At 39.1% G+C, this 15,976-nt stretch overlaps 1 protein-coding gene and 1 non-coding gene across 17 annotated transcripts in view; both read right to left on the bottom strand.

The window, feature by feature from the left end:
* OSBPL6 (oxysterol binding protein like 6) overlaps positions 1 to 15,976 on the bottom strand; it is a 226,856-nt gene that overhangs the window by 22,215 nt on the left and 188,665 nt on the right. For 12 of the 16 annotated variants that reach the window (XM_055396929.2, XM_055396931.2, XM_055396932.2 and 9 more), the window contains 4 exons: positions 14,597 to 14,730; positions 13,787 to 13,810; positions 7,286 to 7,393; positions 5,299 to 5,436 (listed from right to left, as the gene is read on the bottom strand). In XM_055396929.2, the coding sequence (XP_055252904.2) occupies positions 5,299 to 5,436; positions 7,286 to 7,393; positions 13,787 to 13,810; positions 14,597 to 14,730 (404 nt within the window). The remainder of the gene's footprint in view (positions 1 to 5,298; positions 5,437 to 7,285; positions 7,394 to 13,786; positions 13,811 to 14,596; positions 14,731 to 15,976) is intronic. The other 4 variants (XM_055396933.2, XM_088830436.1, XM_055396935.2 and 1 more) reach the window with 1 other exon arrangement.
* TRNAQ-CUG (transfer RNA glutamine (anticodon CUG)) lies at positions 8,661 to 8,733 on the bottom strand. The gene has a single exon. It is a non-coding gene; the product is annotated as a tRNA-Gln (tRNA).

The raw sequence follows: 15,976 nt of genomic DNA, 5'->3' as shown, positions 1-15,976 counted from the left end.
TTCAACATTTTGTAGGTTTTACCCCCAATTTCAAAATGCCTATATAAACACACAGATACACCTATCTTTATATACTGAAAAAGCAGATGGGTTTATATGCTATTTTATAGTGTTCTGAATATACTCCCATTCTCATGAAAACAGCTTTCCATCTTTACTTAATGGCAGATAGTTACATAACACAAAGAATTTAACCAACATTCACGTGGCATCCAATTCTTTATTATTTATAGACAATACTTGGATGAACAACCTTGGAAACATGTTTCTGTGAATCTGCCTGGCAATTTCATTAAGATTTATTCCCAGAAGTGAAATTGCTGGGGCAAATGAGTCACTCTTAGGCTTCAGCCTTATGTTGCCGAATTGCTCTCCTGGAAGACTGTACTATATTAGTTTATTCTCACCATCAGCATATGAGAGCACCCATCTCTCCCCCAATTAAACACCACACATTATCAATCTACATTAGTATCTATCTACCTAACACACATAAAAGACCTCTTTTCACAGTCTGAACTTCATCTTTAGTGAAACTCATTTTCACACATTTTTCAGCTCTTCATATAAACTGCACGAAGAAACTCTTCATATAAACTGTAATTTTTTTTCTAGTTTGCAATTTCTTTTTAAATGTTGCTTATGCCATTTTATGGTCAGGTAAAGGTTCTAAAATTTGTATATAATAAAAACAATCAGCCTTTGCCTTTACAGTTTCTGAATTTACTGCTGATATTTTTAATAGAGTTGGGAAGAGTTGATACACTTAAGGAGATAGAATTACAGGAAGAATGATTTTATGCATAAATGAATAACTGTAGTTTTGCTTTTGTACTCTGAGAAAGGCTCTAAAGATGGCAAATTGAGAATAAAGTCTTTTTCTGACTTGTATTTTCCCACTGCAGCAGGTTTCCATTTTCCCATGACTGCAACAAAACGGAAAGTTAAACCTTCAGGCCCATGAAAGCCACACTCTGAACCTTGATAGAAATAAAAAGTAAATCAAACTCTTCCATGTGATTACTCTGAAAAAAGCTAATCACATCCAGTGATGTTAGCGGAAATAAATGCCTGCCCCAACCTAATTCATATTGCATGTGTTTACTACATGAACATTTAGAAGCTATACACAGTCTATCTTCTTCAATGTCTAATTTCACTCAAACTAATACATGATAGAAATGGTCCAATATTCATGTTCACATAGAAAGATCTGTGTAGAATATAAATTAATTCTACAATTACAGTGGGTCTTGAATAAGATCTATATTATCGCATGTGGGAGCAGTAGCTAAGGCTGGGCAGGCTGGCTGTGGTCCACGCATTTTATCCTGTATATAAGGATATAGGATAATACTCAGCAGTATTATAATAAAATGATTACTATATATTTACTTTCTCTCCCATGGTCAAGAAGTCTTGGAGCCAAATATTTCTCTTTAAGGGGTTTGGGATTCAAAAGAATTTAGGAAATATTTTTTTCTAAACGTGACCATTTAGAAAAGTGCAACCATTCAGCACTGCAGAAACACATTTAACAGTAGAGACAAGGAGATCATTCTGGAAATAAGAAAGAGCATTTTTTAAAAAAGAGGTTGTACATTCATTAAATGAACACATAAAGAATTTTCTCTCAGTCCCAGAAAATGTTAATATAAGACAGCTAAGGCCCAGGTTTCTCAGACTAATCATGTGTAAGGTGCTAAGCATTCCTTCCTTCCTTCAGTTAGCAAATATTTTCTGAGTTCTGGGCTCACAAGAATGTTCTGGTGCTGCGGACAGAGTGCTGAAATCTCTTCCCTCATTCCAGTGGGAGAGACACACAATAAACAAGAAATATATATTCTGTTAGACAGTGATAAGCACTATGGAAAAAAATCGGAAGGGACCAGGCAAGTGAAAGGTCAGGGGCAAGGAGGAAATGGTAGCTCTACGGTGTAGCCAGGGCATCCAGGGCAGGCTTCTTGGAAGGTGACTTTTGAGTAGACTGAAGCGAGTGAGCAATCTGACCACATGGCCCTGGAAGTGTTCCAACCAGGGTGGGTGGCAACACAGAGGCCCAACAGCCTTTGCCAGCTGTCATGCAGAATGTGCAGTTGAGCCCATCCTGCAGCTGCTACTAGATTCTCACACATGCAGTGAACCAACCAAGTGGGCTGGCCAAGTCGTGGTATGAAGACTCAAGGAGCCTTCCAGGGCCATCTCATCACAAGGGGACTCAGAAACCTGGACAGATAGAGTTGCCTCAGGAACAAGGCTCAGCCAAAGGGCAAGAGCAACCTTGAGAACAATGAGGTGCCTGTCACTTGGGCTTATCTCCTGGTCCAGCCTCTTCAAATACTTAAGACTGAGTGCTGTGATAAAGGGAAGAGATTTGAGTAAAAAACAGGCATTTTATGAAAACCTGTAAGATACAGTTGCAAGGAACAAACATATAGTTCAGTTCTTTCCCGTGTGGGTTGTAGGAGAGATTTACTCTTCTTCTATCAGCAAGGGACAGGGGGTGTCTGCAGTAAATGGACGACTCCAGAATTACTCCGTTGCCTCTGGATGGCTCCAAAAGAACAGAGGTTCCAAGAGGCTGCAGCTGAGAACAGAGACCAGATTATGAGTCTCTGTATGTAGCTAAGGAGTTTAGTGTCATCCTAGGAACACTGGGGAATAGAGATGCCATCAGATTTGCATTTTGGAAAGGTTAACCAGGCTGCCCAGTGGAAATGGATTCCAGGCAGAAAGAAAGCGGGCAGGAAAACTAGTTATGGAGATTGACAGGTGGGAGTTGATGGAGGATTGAATGGGAGGAGTGGTAGTGAAGCTTTTCTCAGGAAAATATATGTATCTGAGATTATTTAGGTGACAGAATACAGAACCTGATGAGTAAATCAATGTGGGTGGTGGGTGATAGGGAGGCAGAGGAGTGAAGGGAAATATGAGGAAATTCAGGTATTTGATGTGAACACTTGGGTAGAAAGGTACTTAGAAAGGCAATATGAGAAGTAGAGGTAGGCTTGTGTTTTTTCCCTTGGGTGTGTGTGTGTGTAAGGGGGTTGTTCATTACTTCATTTGGACATGCTGAATTAGAGATTCTGTGGAGCACCCAGATGGCAGTGTCTCACAGGTAGGTGGTTAGGCGGATCCCAAGCCAAAGCCTGCTTTCTCTTCACACCTGCTTTCTTCCTGAGCTGTAGACCTGAACATCCAAAAGGCTGCCAGATCCCTCCGCCAAGAAGTCTGATAAGTTTGCAGTGCCTTAGCATGAACGAGTCATCTGCATGCGCCTCTGTCCTCTACTACCCTGCCCCTCTGTTGGCCAACGGGCTCACTCTTTCCCTGTGCTGGCACCGCCACCTCGCTTGGACCCATACAATAACCCCCCTCACATCTTCCTTTCTGTCTTACCAGGGGCTGGTGCAAGTGACGACTGGGCACCCAGGCAGATGTGCCCCCAAGAACTTAGACACAGGGCAATTAGGTTACTCTCAGAAAGGTATGAGGTTATCAGATGGTGGGTCAAAGCCTAGATAATGTACAGGCAAGTTTGCCTGAATAAGGACAAAGAATGGTCAGCTATGGGATCCCAGAAAAGGGAGAATCAGAGAAGAAATAAATACTGGGAACACGTCTCCAGCACTGTGGTCCCTAGGGTGGAGACGGACTCACAGACACTAATTCCCCACCACATGGGACAGCATCCCTGAAATGGAGATGAAAGTCTGGAGCAATTACATCCTGGCCCTCACAGCCTTCAGCTCATTTCTCCTGCTCCCATTCCTTCCTTGTTCACCAACCTCCTAACCATAATTAGGCTTCCTGGGCAGATTTGCCTCCAGGGAAAGAGACATGATCAGCAAACAGGATTATTTTGTCTATTTGATAACATCAATTGTCTATGAATAATTAAACTAGTTTCTGCCTTGTGAATGGGAATATCTGTGAATCTGTGAATCTATGACTTGGAATCTGAGAGGCAGGTGCTTAGTTTGATGTGGTAACAAATTTAGTACCTGATATAACAATTCTGTTTTAATTTTTCTCCATTATCAAAGTGATATGTGTTCATTATTTCTATTTTTCTAAAATCACTCGTAATTCCAAATGTCCAAAAGGAACTACTACTAACTGTCAGGATGTTTCCTTCCAATCTATTTTCTATGCATATGGAAATAACATCTATCAATGATTTCATCTCCTTTTGGACTTCCCTGGTGGCTCAGGTGGTAAAGAATCTGCCTGCAATGCAGGGGACCCACGTTCTATTCCTGGGTCAAGAAGACCCCTTGGAGAAAGGAATAGCTACCCACTCCAGTATTCTTGCCTGGAGAATTCCATGAACAGAGGAGCCTGGTGGGCTATAGTCCATGAGGTCACAAAGAGCCAGACATGACTGAGCAACTAACACTTACTTAATTACTTCATTCCCTTTTTGTAAAAATGCATTATAGATTTGCAATCTCAAATGACAAAATTAAACAATTGTGTAGGAAAGAGTTTTGGCTGCTTCTCTCACGCCAAGAAAGAAAAAATTCAAAGTGTACTTGACTAAATTTCAGTAAAAGAATTTCTGCAACCTGATCAAGACCTTGCCAAGATTCATGAGCATGACAAGCTATTCAATAAATCTTTAATGGTAGAGAGTGATGGTGGTGGTTTAGTCACTCAGTCATGTCTGATTCTTGTGACCCGATGGGCTGGAAGCCCACCAAGTTCCTCTATCCATGCGATTTTTCAGGCAACAATACTGGAATGAGTTGCCACTTCTTTCTCCAGGGGATCTTTCCAACCTAGGGATTGAACCTGGGTCTCCTGCATTGCAGGCAGATTCTTTACCAACTAAGCCACCAGGGAAGCCTCATGGTAGCGAGTGGTAACCTCCAAAAGCCATAATTATCCAACTAGATATATGCTAGACATTATGCTTCTAAATTCAAATTCAGTCTCTGGCAAAGATGTGTGTTTGTATGTACAAATAAGAATGGTATTTTTCTTATGCTCTCATTCTTTTTATATTTATTAGCTAGTCTCCTTCTATAAAGAACTGTTATCACCTGTTTACCCTGAAATATGAACTGTACAGGTAAATCAGAATAAATCTTGATTCTTTCTTTTTATTCATCAAATTTAAGAGTACTGAGTTGGCTAAGGGCTCAGTAAATGGAATCCATATAGTCTGCATGCTTTTGGCTTTGCTACTATTTGGACATCTTATTATGATGTTAAAACCAAGTTCCAAAGTCTTACTTTCTTTAACCCAAACTCATGGTCAGAAGCAGTTGGGGTTGATGCATCCAGGAACCTTACCTCATTCTCTGATGAGCTTGCAGAGAGGAGCACTTCCTGGGCATCGAAGAACTCAGAGACAGATTCTGACATGGAGAGGCGGCTCTCATTGGCTACTTGCTGTGACAGGGGGAGACTGACGTGGATTTGCTCACCAGCCTACAGGAGAGAAAAGTAGATGGTGTGATCACTTTCTTCCCTCATATGAATGAATATTTGTTCAAATTAGACAATGAAGTACTAGCCAGATCCCTAGAAAAATTCACAGCATATGTTAAAGGACTCGTGAGCACAAGCAATTTTCACTTGAAACTGAGTAATGACCACTGCATAAGTTTCCTTCCAATATGCCTGAAGAATCCAAAAGTGCAGACAAAAGGTAAGTAGATTTTAAATCTATGCTCAATTGACATTTAGGGGATTGGATAATAGATTGAGCCCCCAAATACCCTGAATTGACTGTGGAGACAAGTTCCTTGCCATACGCTTTGGCCTGTCATTATTAGCCATATTCTAACCAGTATACTACAACTCAAAAAGTATTTGTAGAAACCACAAGCGATATGCTAAGAAAATATTCTATAAGACTAATGTTTGAGACAGAATATATTGATATAAAAAGTCACTTTCCAATCTGATCATGAATTTTAGCCAATGAAACATATGATTAGAGTATTGAACCTTATTTCCAACTGTGTTTATATTCATACAATGATAGCAAATGATATTGCTTTCAAGAAAGCAATTTAAGTTGCAACCAGAAAAATAGGTAAGAGAACTATACATTTTAAACATCTAGTACACCAAGTACACATTTTAAATTGAAAAGAAGATTCAAACTGAGACTGTTGACTAATTTTTAAATGATAAAATTTTAGAAATATTCTAGATTCTGGGCAGTTGAGGGGGCATAAGGGTCATCAGAGATCACAGGACCCATGGAGGTGGATGGACACAGGGTCTGTAACTTACATCCAAGAGAAGCTGTCTGGGGATGGTATTTCTTAAGCAGTAGGATAGCAGAACCCTTACACTTATAGATTTCTAGAAAAATGTATGTTTGGTGCAAATATGGCCTTAGCATTAGTTACAACTCTCACCTGTTACATGTATTACTGTTCAAAGTGCAAATTCTGGCTAAAAATAATAACTTTATGAAAGTGTTAGTTGCTCAGTCATGTCTGACTCTTTGAGACTCTTGGACTCTAGCCCACCAGGTTCCTCTGTCCCTGGAATTCTCCAAGCAAGAATACGAGTGGGTTGCCATGCCCTTCCCAGGGGATCTTCCTGATTCACGTATTAAACCTAGGTCTCCTGCATTGCAGACGGATTCTTTACCGTTTGAGCCACTGCAACTATACACTCATATTAAGTCCAAATACTGAATGTTCTCCTATCCTCTTACTGTTTTTTCAAAAATTCTTCTGAAAAATGGAATAATAATAGCACCTACATCAGAGAGTTGTTGGGGGTATCAAATGAGATAACACATGTAGTGCCAAGCACATAGTAAGCATTCACTTGACATGTGCTAACCATTAATTATTAGCATCATCACCAGGAGCTGTAGCAGCGCTAATAATATTTTCTTACCAAGGTCAGGTGACTTCTCTTCTTAGATAGAACTTTTAAAACAAACCTTAAGAAAACTTTTTATTTAGCACCTTCTCTGCTAAAAGTGTTTGTTTCAACATTTCATGGACCATTAGTGATAATGAATATTTCAAATGAAGAGTGACAGAAAAGTCACAAGCTGGAGTATATATAAATTAAATAATCAGTAGCATGAGATGAACACAGAAATAAATAGACAACCAATCACCAACGATAAATGATGTCAAGCTTATGTATATCCCTCACTCCAAAGAACACTGAACTGTCAGCAACACAAGATTTATGCCGGGAATTGTATTAGTAGTGAAAGAACTTTATAAAAATAAATTTAAAAATGCAGTAGGTATAGATGATACAAAATACATATTCTATATCTATTAAAAATGAATCTTACCTCATCAGGGCTAGGAATAATATTTACACTAACAACCTGATCACAAATAATAGATTCTGAATGTATTCTGTTCAACCGGCTCCTTAGTTCAGCATTCTGGTTGAGTGCCTTAAAATAACAAAAACCGCACATGTAATTTCAAGTTATTGAGCAAACATAAAGCATAGCGAGCACACAGGTACACTTTAGACAACAAAGTCTATGATGCTTTTAGCTGTAACTTTGGAGCCACCACAGGCCAGATCCCACTAGTAAGAAGGAAAGAAATGGCTCAGAATTAAGGCATTCATTTTTCGCAATATAAGACTACTACTTAGTAGATTAGTGGGTTGAAAAGAGTTCAAGGATTTCATAAAATTGATTCATGGAATTTTCTCTCCTTTACAGTCAGGCCCACTATATCCAAGCCCAGTCTACCACCACATACATATAACATTTTATACTCTAGGATAAAACCTATTGATTCTTTGCTTTTTTTGGTTCCAGTTTCTAAAGTTTGGGAGTTGTTTCAAAGCCAGATGTCTTATAAATTATTTGTAAATGGAAGGAACAATGAACTGGCTTTATATTTCATAGAGCTATATTTTGACCTGGTGAAAGAAGACAGTTGCTCTGTTTCCATTTTCTATGAGCACATAATTAGTACCTATGACAGTACAGCAGAACTAATTCAAGTGCAGACCAAAGCTGCCTCCCCTGAACAGTGTAGACATTGACAAGCATAATAAAGAGCGTATCACAGAAAGGAAACTAAGCTATCTGCATCTCATGATTCTCAGCACACCCTAAGTCAGCATCAGTAAAACACCATCTGCTGTAACCCAGTTTAGTGTGTGTGGTGGAAAGGGAACATCTTTACATAAACATGGGCTCCCTTTAGGGGCCCTGGGGACAGAGGCTCGTGGATCACATCACTACATGGAAATCTGTTCCATATACAGAAGACACATGTAGCTGAGTAGATTACACCAAGTCTCAAGTAAGAGACCTTTGTGAGGACAAAGCCCAGTGAAAAGCTGGACTGCTCCTTTCCTTCCTGTTAAATCCAGCAATGAGAAGATGGAAGTGAATATTTCAGAATGGAAGATAAATGTCAGGACTTACTGAAGAGTGAAGCTGCCCCAGGGAGTGAGGATTCTGCTTTTCTTCATAAGGAGTCAACGAATACACTAAACTGATAAACACACAGATACAACAGCCTAACTCTAAATTTGTACCTATTCAGTCACCCAGGATAAATGACAAAGTGGCTAACCTTCACACTTGCATTGAGCGGTGCAGAGTTCTTGAGCATGGAGCATAGAACAGTCTCCCCTCTTTCCTTTCTGCTCAGCTTTTTTTTTTTGGCTACTCTGTCCAGCTTATGGGATTTTAGTTCCCTGACTGAGGATCAAACCCAGGGCCTTGGGAGTCAGAGTGCCGAGTCCTAACCACTAGACCACCAGGGAATTCCCTCGGTTATCTCTTTTTAAGGAGAAAATTCTTCACTCACAGCTTTCGGCTTTCATTTAAAGTCTTTAGAACCAGTCTGTAAAACAGTGTAAAACAGAATACATTTGGTCTTGTGGGTTGTCAGGTATTGATGGATTAAAGGTGGACACAGATCCTACAGTCATTACATTGCAGACAGGCGAAAATATGTCTCCAGTTCGCTGAGCAAACAGGGATGTGTTAGTGAGAAAAAAGGTGATTACATTTTTAGAAATAAATCATGTGCTTCCCAGTACCTTTACACTCTACAAAAGTGCTCAGGATCTTTTTCTTGGAGCAAAATCTCAAACAGTTGAAATTTGAAAAAAAAAAATACTGCCTCACTCCTTTTCTTTGCAACTATATATGCTTATTTGTTCTTTCATTGTTATTCTGTCCACAAGGGTACTGAAAGTCATCTTAGTTACTGATATAATTGGACCCAGATAGATTTTGCTGTCTTGGAAGTAGGAGGCCTTGTTGTAGGTTGTTTGATGGTTTTAATGGCAGAATCACATTCACGACTTCAGGGTTTCACACAAACCTCACCTAAGGGTTCCTCCAAAATGACAACACCTTCTGTTGCCCTGGAACAAAGTTAACAAAACAACCCCACAAAAACTCACAGGCAAGGACAAGTAATTTTTTTTTTCCCCAGCAGGTGGGAGTTTAAAACACAAGTTTTCCATCCATAAGGAAACTTGTAGAATTGCTTGCTCTGGATATTTAAGAAAGTGAAACTTCCATGTAATCTCTCATCTCATCCAATATTCATCAAATGTGATCCTGTCTACAGGTGTGTGTGAAGGCACCGCAAGGTAGCCTCTAGCTGCTAATATCAATAGGACATGAGCTGAAAATTAAAGAAATACTGTGTTAATTATATATATGCAGTAGTAGAAACATGTTACACAGCACAAAAAAGGCCTGGAAATAAGTACTCTTCCAACTCCAGCAACCCCGAGGGTGGAAAGTGGAAGCAGACGCAGAGCGTGCAGCAGCCCATTTGTGTGCGCCTTGCCAGCGCGGCTCCTCCTTTTCCCTCGGTCACACAGACCCCAGTGGAAGGTGGCTACACCGGGCACCACGAGGACTCAGGACCACACTTGTTACTTCCTCCCTGAAGCTCGCTACTGGTGATTGTTAACACAGACGAGTCCAGGCGGTGGCAGGAACAATACACAGAAAACAGCCAAGGAGCCTGTACAGTGGTAAGGCGAGGGAAAAGGAGGCAAGTCGCCAGCCACTGGCGCCAGCCCGTGAGCAAGAAAAGCCACGGAAGCTTGTGAGGGATAACAGTGCTCTAGGAGGGGCAGATGGGGCCAAGCCCTAACGGCAGGAAGCAGCCTCAGCTCGGAACCATGCCTGGATTCTTTAGCAAGTCTCATACTTACTTTCATGAGTGAGCTCAGGCCGCAGTACAAACTCTCCACAAGGTATGCTCACTTTCCCACACCTCACACACATTCAAGAAGTGCCATATATCCACGGAACATAGCATTCCTGACCAAGCTATGAAGGAAGTTACCATCTTGAAGTTCTGAGTCAGAATGAATTGCCCAAATCCTCACTTCCTTGGCTATTAACTACCATTTTCCCACTCAGGCAGACAATGGGTGAGAATTTACCTTAGAGTGGGGGAGAGTCTGGCATAGCAAATGCATTCTACTGAATGGAACTGCAGGTTCTGGGAAGATTTAAACTCTTCAGATAAAAGCAAAACTGGTTCAAAAGGCGTGAGAATGTGAGTATGCAAATTGTCAAAGCGAGAGCTATCAAGAATCAAATCATGGCTAGCTCTTAAAATTCACCTTGTTTTCTATTTTAAAATAAATACTAAGTGTATTTGGAAAATGCAAAAAAGTAGAAAAATATTTCTAAAAATTCATATCTTACTACTTAATCAACCGACTTTTGGTAGCTTGGTATATTTCCTTCTAGCTTTTTTCTTATGCATTTTTCACATTAAAAAATGGGAACAAAAAAAACGAGAACATACTCTACATCCTTCGCTATTTACTCTTTGTACACAGATATTTATTTTATGTTGCAAACTCTTCACAAGTGTGATTTTAGTAACTGTGGAATAAGTGGTTATTTTTCCACTATTGGGCACTTATGATGTTGTTACTGATTTTTATTAGAACAAATAAAGCTGCCATGAATGTTTATGTGCATATGTTTTCTACATTCAGCGTTACTCCCTTAGATTATGCATATCAGCCATGAACCAAAGGACCAAAGCATAAAATACTTTGAAGGTTTTAAATAAACATCACCAAATTATGCCCAAAATGACACTGATTTAAAGTTACTGGATAGCTAAAAAAAAAAAAATGCAAAGGATTCTATGAAGAATATCTTCATAAATAACAAATTTGGTTAAGTCTCAGGGAACTGCGAAATTCAGGAACAAATATATTTAAAACATTTACTCCAACACAGAATATTTATTTTGGATGTATAAAATGTTGTAGACAGGAAGGATGGTAAATACTATGCCTGGGATTTTAATTATGCTGCCATGTGCCTTAAGCCAATTTTTTGGCTACATTCCGATACATACCACATTTCTTTGACTCTAAGATGCACAGTTCTCAAAACTAACTAACTACTACTAAGTAGTGTTTTCTTCCTTAGTAGTGCACAGAATGATGGCATATTGAACAACGAATGCCATACTGATTTAATGAAATGTAATAGTTGTAGATGGAGTACAAGAATCATTGTACTGTTCATACTTGTATGAACCCGACACCCAAAGCATTTAGCACAAGTTGTGCACAAACTCTGGGGTCAGAAATCAAACGAGTAACAGTGACAAAGTGCAATGCCCTGAAGACAGACACAAGTCATGCTGAGTCTCTTTACCGCAGTAATCTAGGGTGCTGAGTTTACCACAGTCTTATTACATATTATTTGATTTTGGTGTTTAGTACATAAAATTATAGCTGATGTGAAATAAAGTCATTTATAAAAGGAGAGATGCCACATAAAATATCTTGTCCTACAGATGTAAATCCGATATCTGTGCTGCCTTTCAGGTGTAAAAGTTTGCTTTTAAAGCTTCACGGGAGTAAAATACCAGAATTATGCATGGCTCTGTATACCTATAGATCAGGGATGAAATATTACTATAGAAGAGAAATTCATTACACTGTTCAGCCTTGCAAATCATTACACACTCAAGGCAGGTAACAATTTATGCTGAGCATGCAGTGAAAAATGCTAATTTTATATATTTTATTATGCTACGTGCCTTCTAAAAGGATGATGGAATTTGCCAAGTTGTTATATTTAAAAGCTTTATTGAAAAGCAGCATTTTAACCATTAGACATATATCAAATAGGACTTATGTCAAATAAAAAATAAGTTCCAAAATGTTAGACTAATCTAAGAAGTTATTTAAATAGTCTCTCTCCTTTCCCTTCGAGGGGGAGATTTGGGTTGGAAATCATTCATTTAAAAAAATCTGGGTTCTAACTGATGACATCTGAAAAAGGATCAACGATGTCTTTAGGCTACCTGAAATCACACTGTAAAGTGAAATTATATTAATATATAAACATATTCAGAACAGCTGTCTCAATATACTCAAGCTGTTTCATATCTTGTTTAATCCTAAATCCTATATTTGAAGAGGCACAATGAGAATAACAGAGGTAGCCAACCAGGATGGCTACATCCGTTAACTGTTTCCTATCTTCAATGTCTCCTTATCTGTTAGTTCTTTCCCTTTATGATACAAACAAACTGAGGTGACTGAAACTTCAAGGCTGACTTTCAGTCCATATATCATTTACTGCTAAATCAGATCCTGTTAACCTTTTCGTTTTCGAAATTATCAAAACTCTTTCTTCTTGATCTCAGTGGTCATTGCTATCTAAATTCGTCAGTGGTTTCCCCTGGGTTTCCATCAAAGGATTCTCTTTTCTTTTTTCAGCTTGTCCTTTAAATACTAATGTTCACTATGGCAGCACCACTGACCTCTTTTATTCTGACTGAAAACACAATTGATCAACAGCTATAAATTCACCAAGATACTGGGATATCCACATCTTTCTCTCCAGCTTGGGCTTCTCTCCTGAGCCCAACAGCTCAGGAGAAAATGACCCCACCCAATGTGAAGGTATGTACAGACACAAGGATGTAAACACAGCCAAAATGCTGTGTAACACAGAACTGGAAACATGGAATTCTCTAGTGGATAGGGTATTACTCTCTTTATGTTGCTACTGCTGCTCAGTTGCTTCAGTCGTGTCCGACTCTTTGTGACCTCATGGACCGTAGCCCACCAGGCTCCTCTGTCCATGGGATTGTCCAGGCCAGAACACTGGAGAGGATAGCCGTTCCTTTCTCCAGGGGATCTTCCAAACCCAGGGATAGAACCCAGGTCTCCCGCATTGCAGGTGGATTGTTAACCAGCTGAGCCACCAGGGAAGCCCAATCTTTGCCTTACCAAGAAGCGAATAAAAAGCAAGCAAGCAAGAAACAAGCACATTTTCTCATTTTTCTTAGTACGAGCTTATTTCATACCACTAAGCCTTCAATCATTAGTACATCTGAATAAAACAATGCAACATGTAGGGGAACAAAAGTGTATTTGACACGTTTGCAAGATGACATACAAGATGCTTACTAGCCATTATTTTGATCTTTCTGATTTATGATCCTTTTTAGGGTCATAATTCAGTAGATCCATTAAGATGGTGTTCAACAAATATACGAGCCAGGGCAGACCATTAAAGTGTGCTTGGGAAGGAAGCCCTCTGCAAACTGGCAACCAGTTGCCGCTTTGAATGCACAGGCTCTTGAGTTTCCAAGCAGCGTATGTGCCTCAACTGACAGTGTTTAATGGCAAACAGCAGAAAGTGTGGCCCAGACAACAGCATTCAATAACATGAAACTTAACACTGAAAAGAAGCTGACAGTTCAGGTACATAAAACATAGTGAGACGGTGTAAGTCTAATTTGCAGGAACTGAGGGAAACTGTTCAAGCAGGAGCTGATCCACATGGAAAACCACTTACCCAGGATTTGCTTGCTCCTTCGCTCTGATCCAAGGCACCAGGAAGTGAACAATATTTTATGTAATCACTGAGTTCTCACACAAAATCAGTAACAACATTGAAGTCTTAAAGGAAATTTTAAAGGTGCATTTATAGATTAAGTGAAGAAAATATTTCAGAGGAAGTGCTCAGTTTTAAGAAAGCAGAAGTGTAGTTTTAAAGGATTTTTAACAGAAATTACAACCTTGAAATATACAGGGATTTGATTAGTATTAATAAGATCAAGATAATATATATTAAGTAATACATATTATAGCATAAAATATATACTGAAATTTTAGAGTCTGGATTCAGGGAACATAGACAGGAAGAAAATCCTAAGAGTGCAAATCAAAAAAGAAAAAAAATAATAGTAATCAGTAGTTTTCAACAGGTTAAAAAGCATCATAAGTAGGAAAAATACTAAGTGTGGAAGATCTGGTAGACTTTGTCTGACGATGGATTGGACGTAGTCTGGAACACAGTTTAGATGTGTAGGTAAATCATGTATAAATGCATTAGTTTTTTAAACCAGGGATGGCCTTATAAGACCGCAGAGGGGCATTAAAATCAGCCAAAATAGAAATTATGTTTGCAAGCAAGTTTGGTTGATTGTCACTCTTACCTTGATATCTTTTGGAAGAAAAGTGATACAATTTAATACTGACACTGTGATGGCTTGGGGGAATTTCAGACAGAGGTGTCATTCCCATGATGGACTGTCTCCACCCCCATCGCTGGCTTGGAGGGTTAGGAATGCGTCCTGAGAATGATACAAACACTCTCACTTACCTGCGACAATGACTGTCGGAGTCGTGCCATCTGTGTGCTGTGGCCTTTATTGTGATCCTGCTCAGAAACCATCTGCTTAAGCTTCTCCTTCTCTATAGCTATGCTATTAAACGCAGACTTCAAAAGAGAATGCACTGGGCGGGGAGAAAAGTAAGAGACAGGATCAAATGGATCCAGAAAAACAACAGAATTACAAACTTCTCAGCACTTGTAACCATTCATGAATATTTTCTGGAAAGGTTATGTTAACAGTCTAGTTGAAAGTCAGCCTTAAAATGGAATCTACCAGAATATCTAAATACAAAACAAATATGGGAATGGTAGCTAATCAGGATGAAAGTTTTAGCATTTCATACCAGAAGTCAACGAAGACCTGGAAGCAGCATACAAACTACCAATTTTTAAATTTCAATACTTAGAAACTAACCCATAATTCTTAGAAGGAAAAGGGAAGAAGTTTTACTCTGCCACAGTTGATGATAATATTTGAGCAGTTATGTGTACAATGAAGTCTCATGCAAATAATTTAGAACTATCAAATTATCACCCCAAAGTGTGCATCCAAAAAAGGGCATTTTATGAGTCTTGCAAATATAAATCAAACAGCTGTTTTAGAAGTTGGAGCTAGTTCTCTTTGTGGTAGGAAATGATTTGGTCTTTTTTAAAAAAATATTTATCAGAGTATCATTGATCTAAAATGTTGTGTTAGTTTCTGCTGTATAGCAAAGTAAATCAGTTATATAAATATACATATATCCACTATTTTTTAGATTCTTTTCCCATATAGGTCAATACCGAAAATTGAGTGGCATCCCTTGTGCTATACAGTATGTCCTTACTGCTGCTGCTGCTGCTAAGTCGCTTCAGTCATGTCCGACTCTGTGCGACCCCATAGACAGCCACCCACCAGACTCCGCTGTCCCTGGGACTCTCCAGGCAAGAACACTGGAGTGGGTTGCCATGTCCTTACTAGTCACCTATTTTATATATAATAATGTGGATATATCAATCTCAATCTCCCAATTTATCCCTTCCCTCTTCCCCTGCTGGTAACCATAACTTTGTTTTCTACATCTGTGTCTTTATTTCTGTTTTGTTGAAATGATTTGGTCTTAAGAACAACACTTGCATTACTTTCTCAGCCAAAACCATCATGATATCAAAAGTGCTTTCAAAGAGTACAAACTACCAGTTATAGCATGAATACGTTCTGGGAATCTAATCTGCAGGATGGTTATAGTTAACAGTACTGTATTATTTACCCGAATTAGTTAAGAGAGTAGATCTCGAATGTTCTCACCACAAAAAAGAAATGGTAATTATGTGACATGCTGGAGATATTAGCTATCCTATGGTAGTAATTATTTTGCAATATATTTC

This window comes from Moschus berezovskii, chromosome 2, assembly GCF_049115385.1.
Source record: "Moschus berezovskii isolate FMDL1 chromosome 2, NW_MosBer_1.0, whole genome shotgun sequence".
Taxonomy (NCBI): Eukaryota; Metazoa; Chordata; class Mammalia; order Artiodactyla; family Moschidae; genus Moschus; species Moschus berezovskii.
This window is presented reverse-complemented; position numbering and strand designations above follow the sequence as displayed.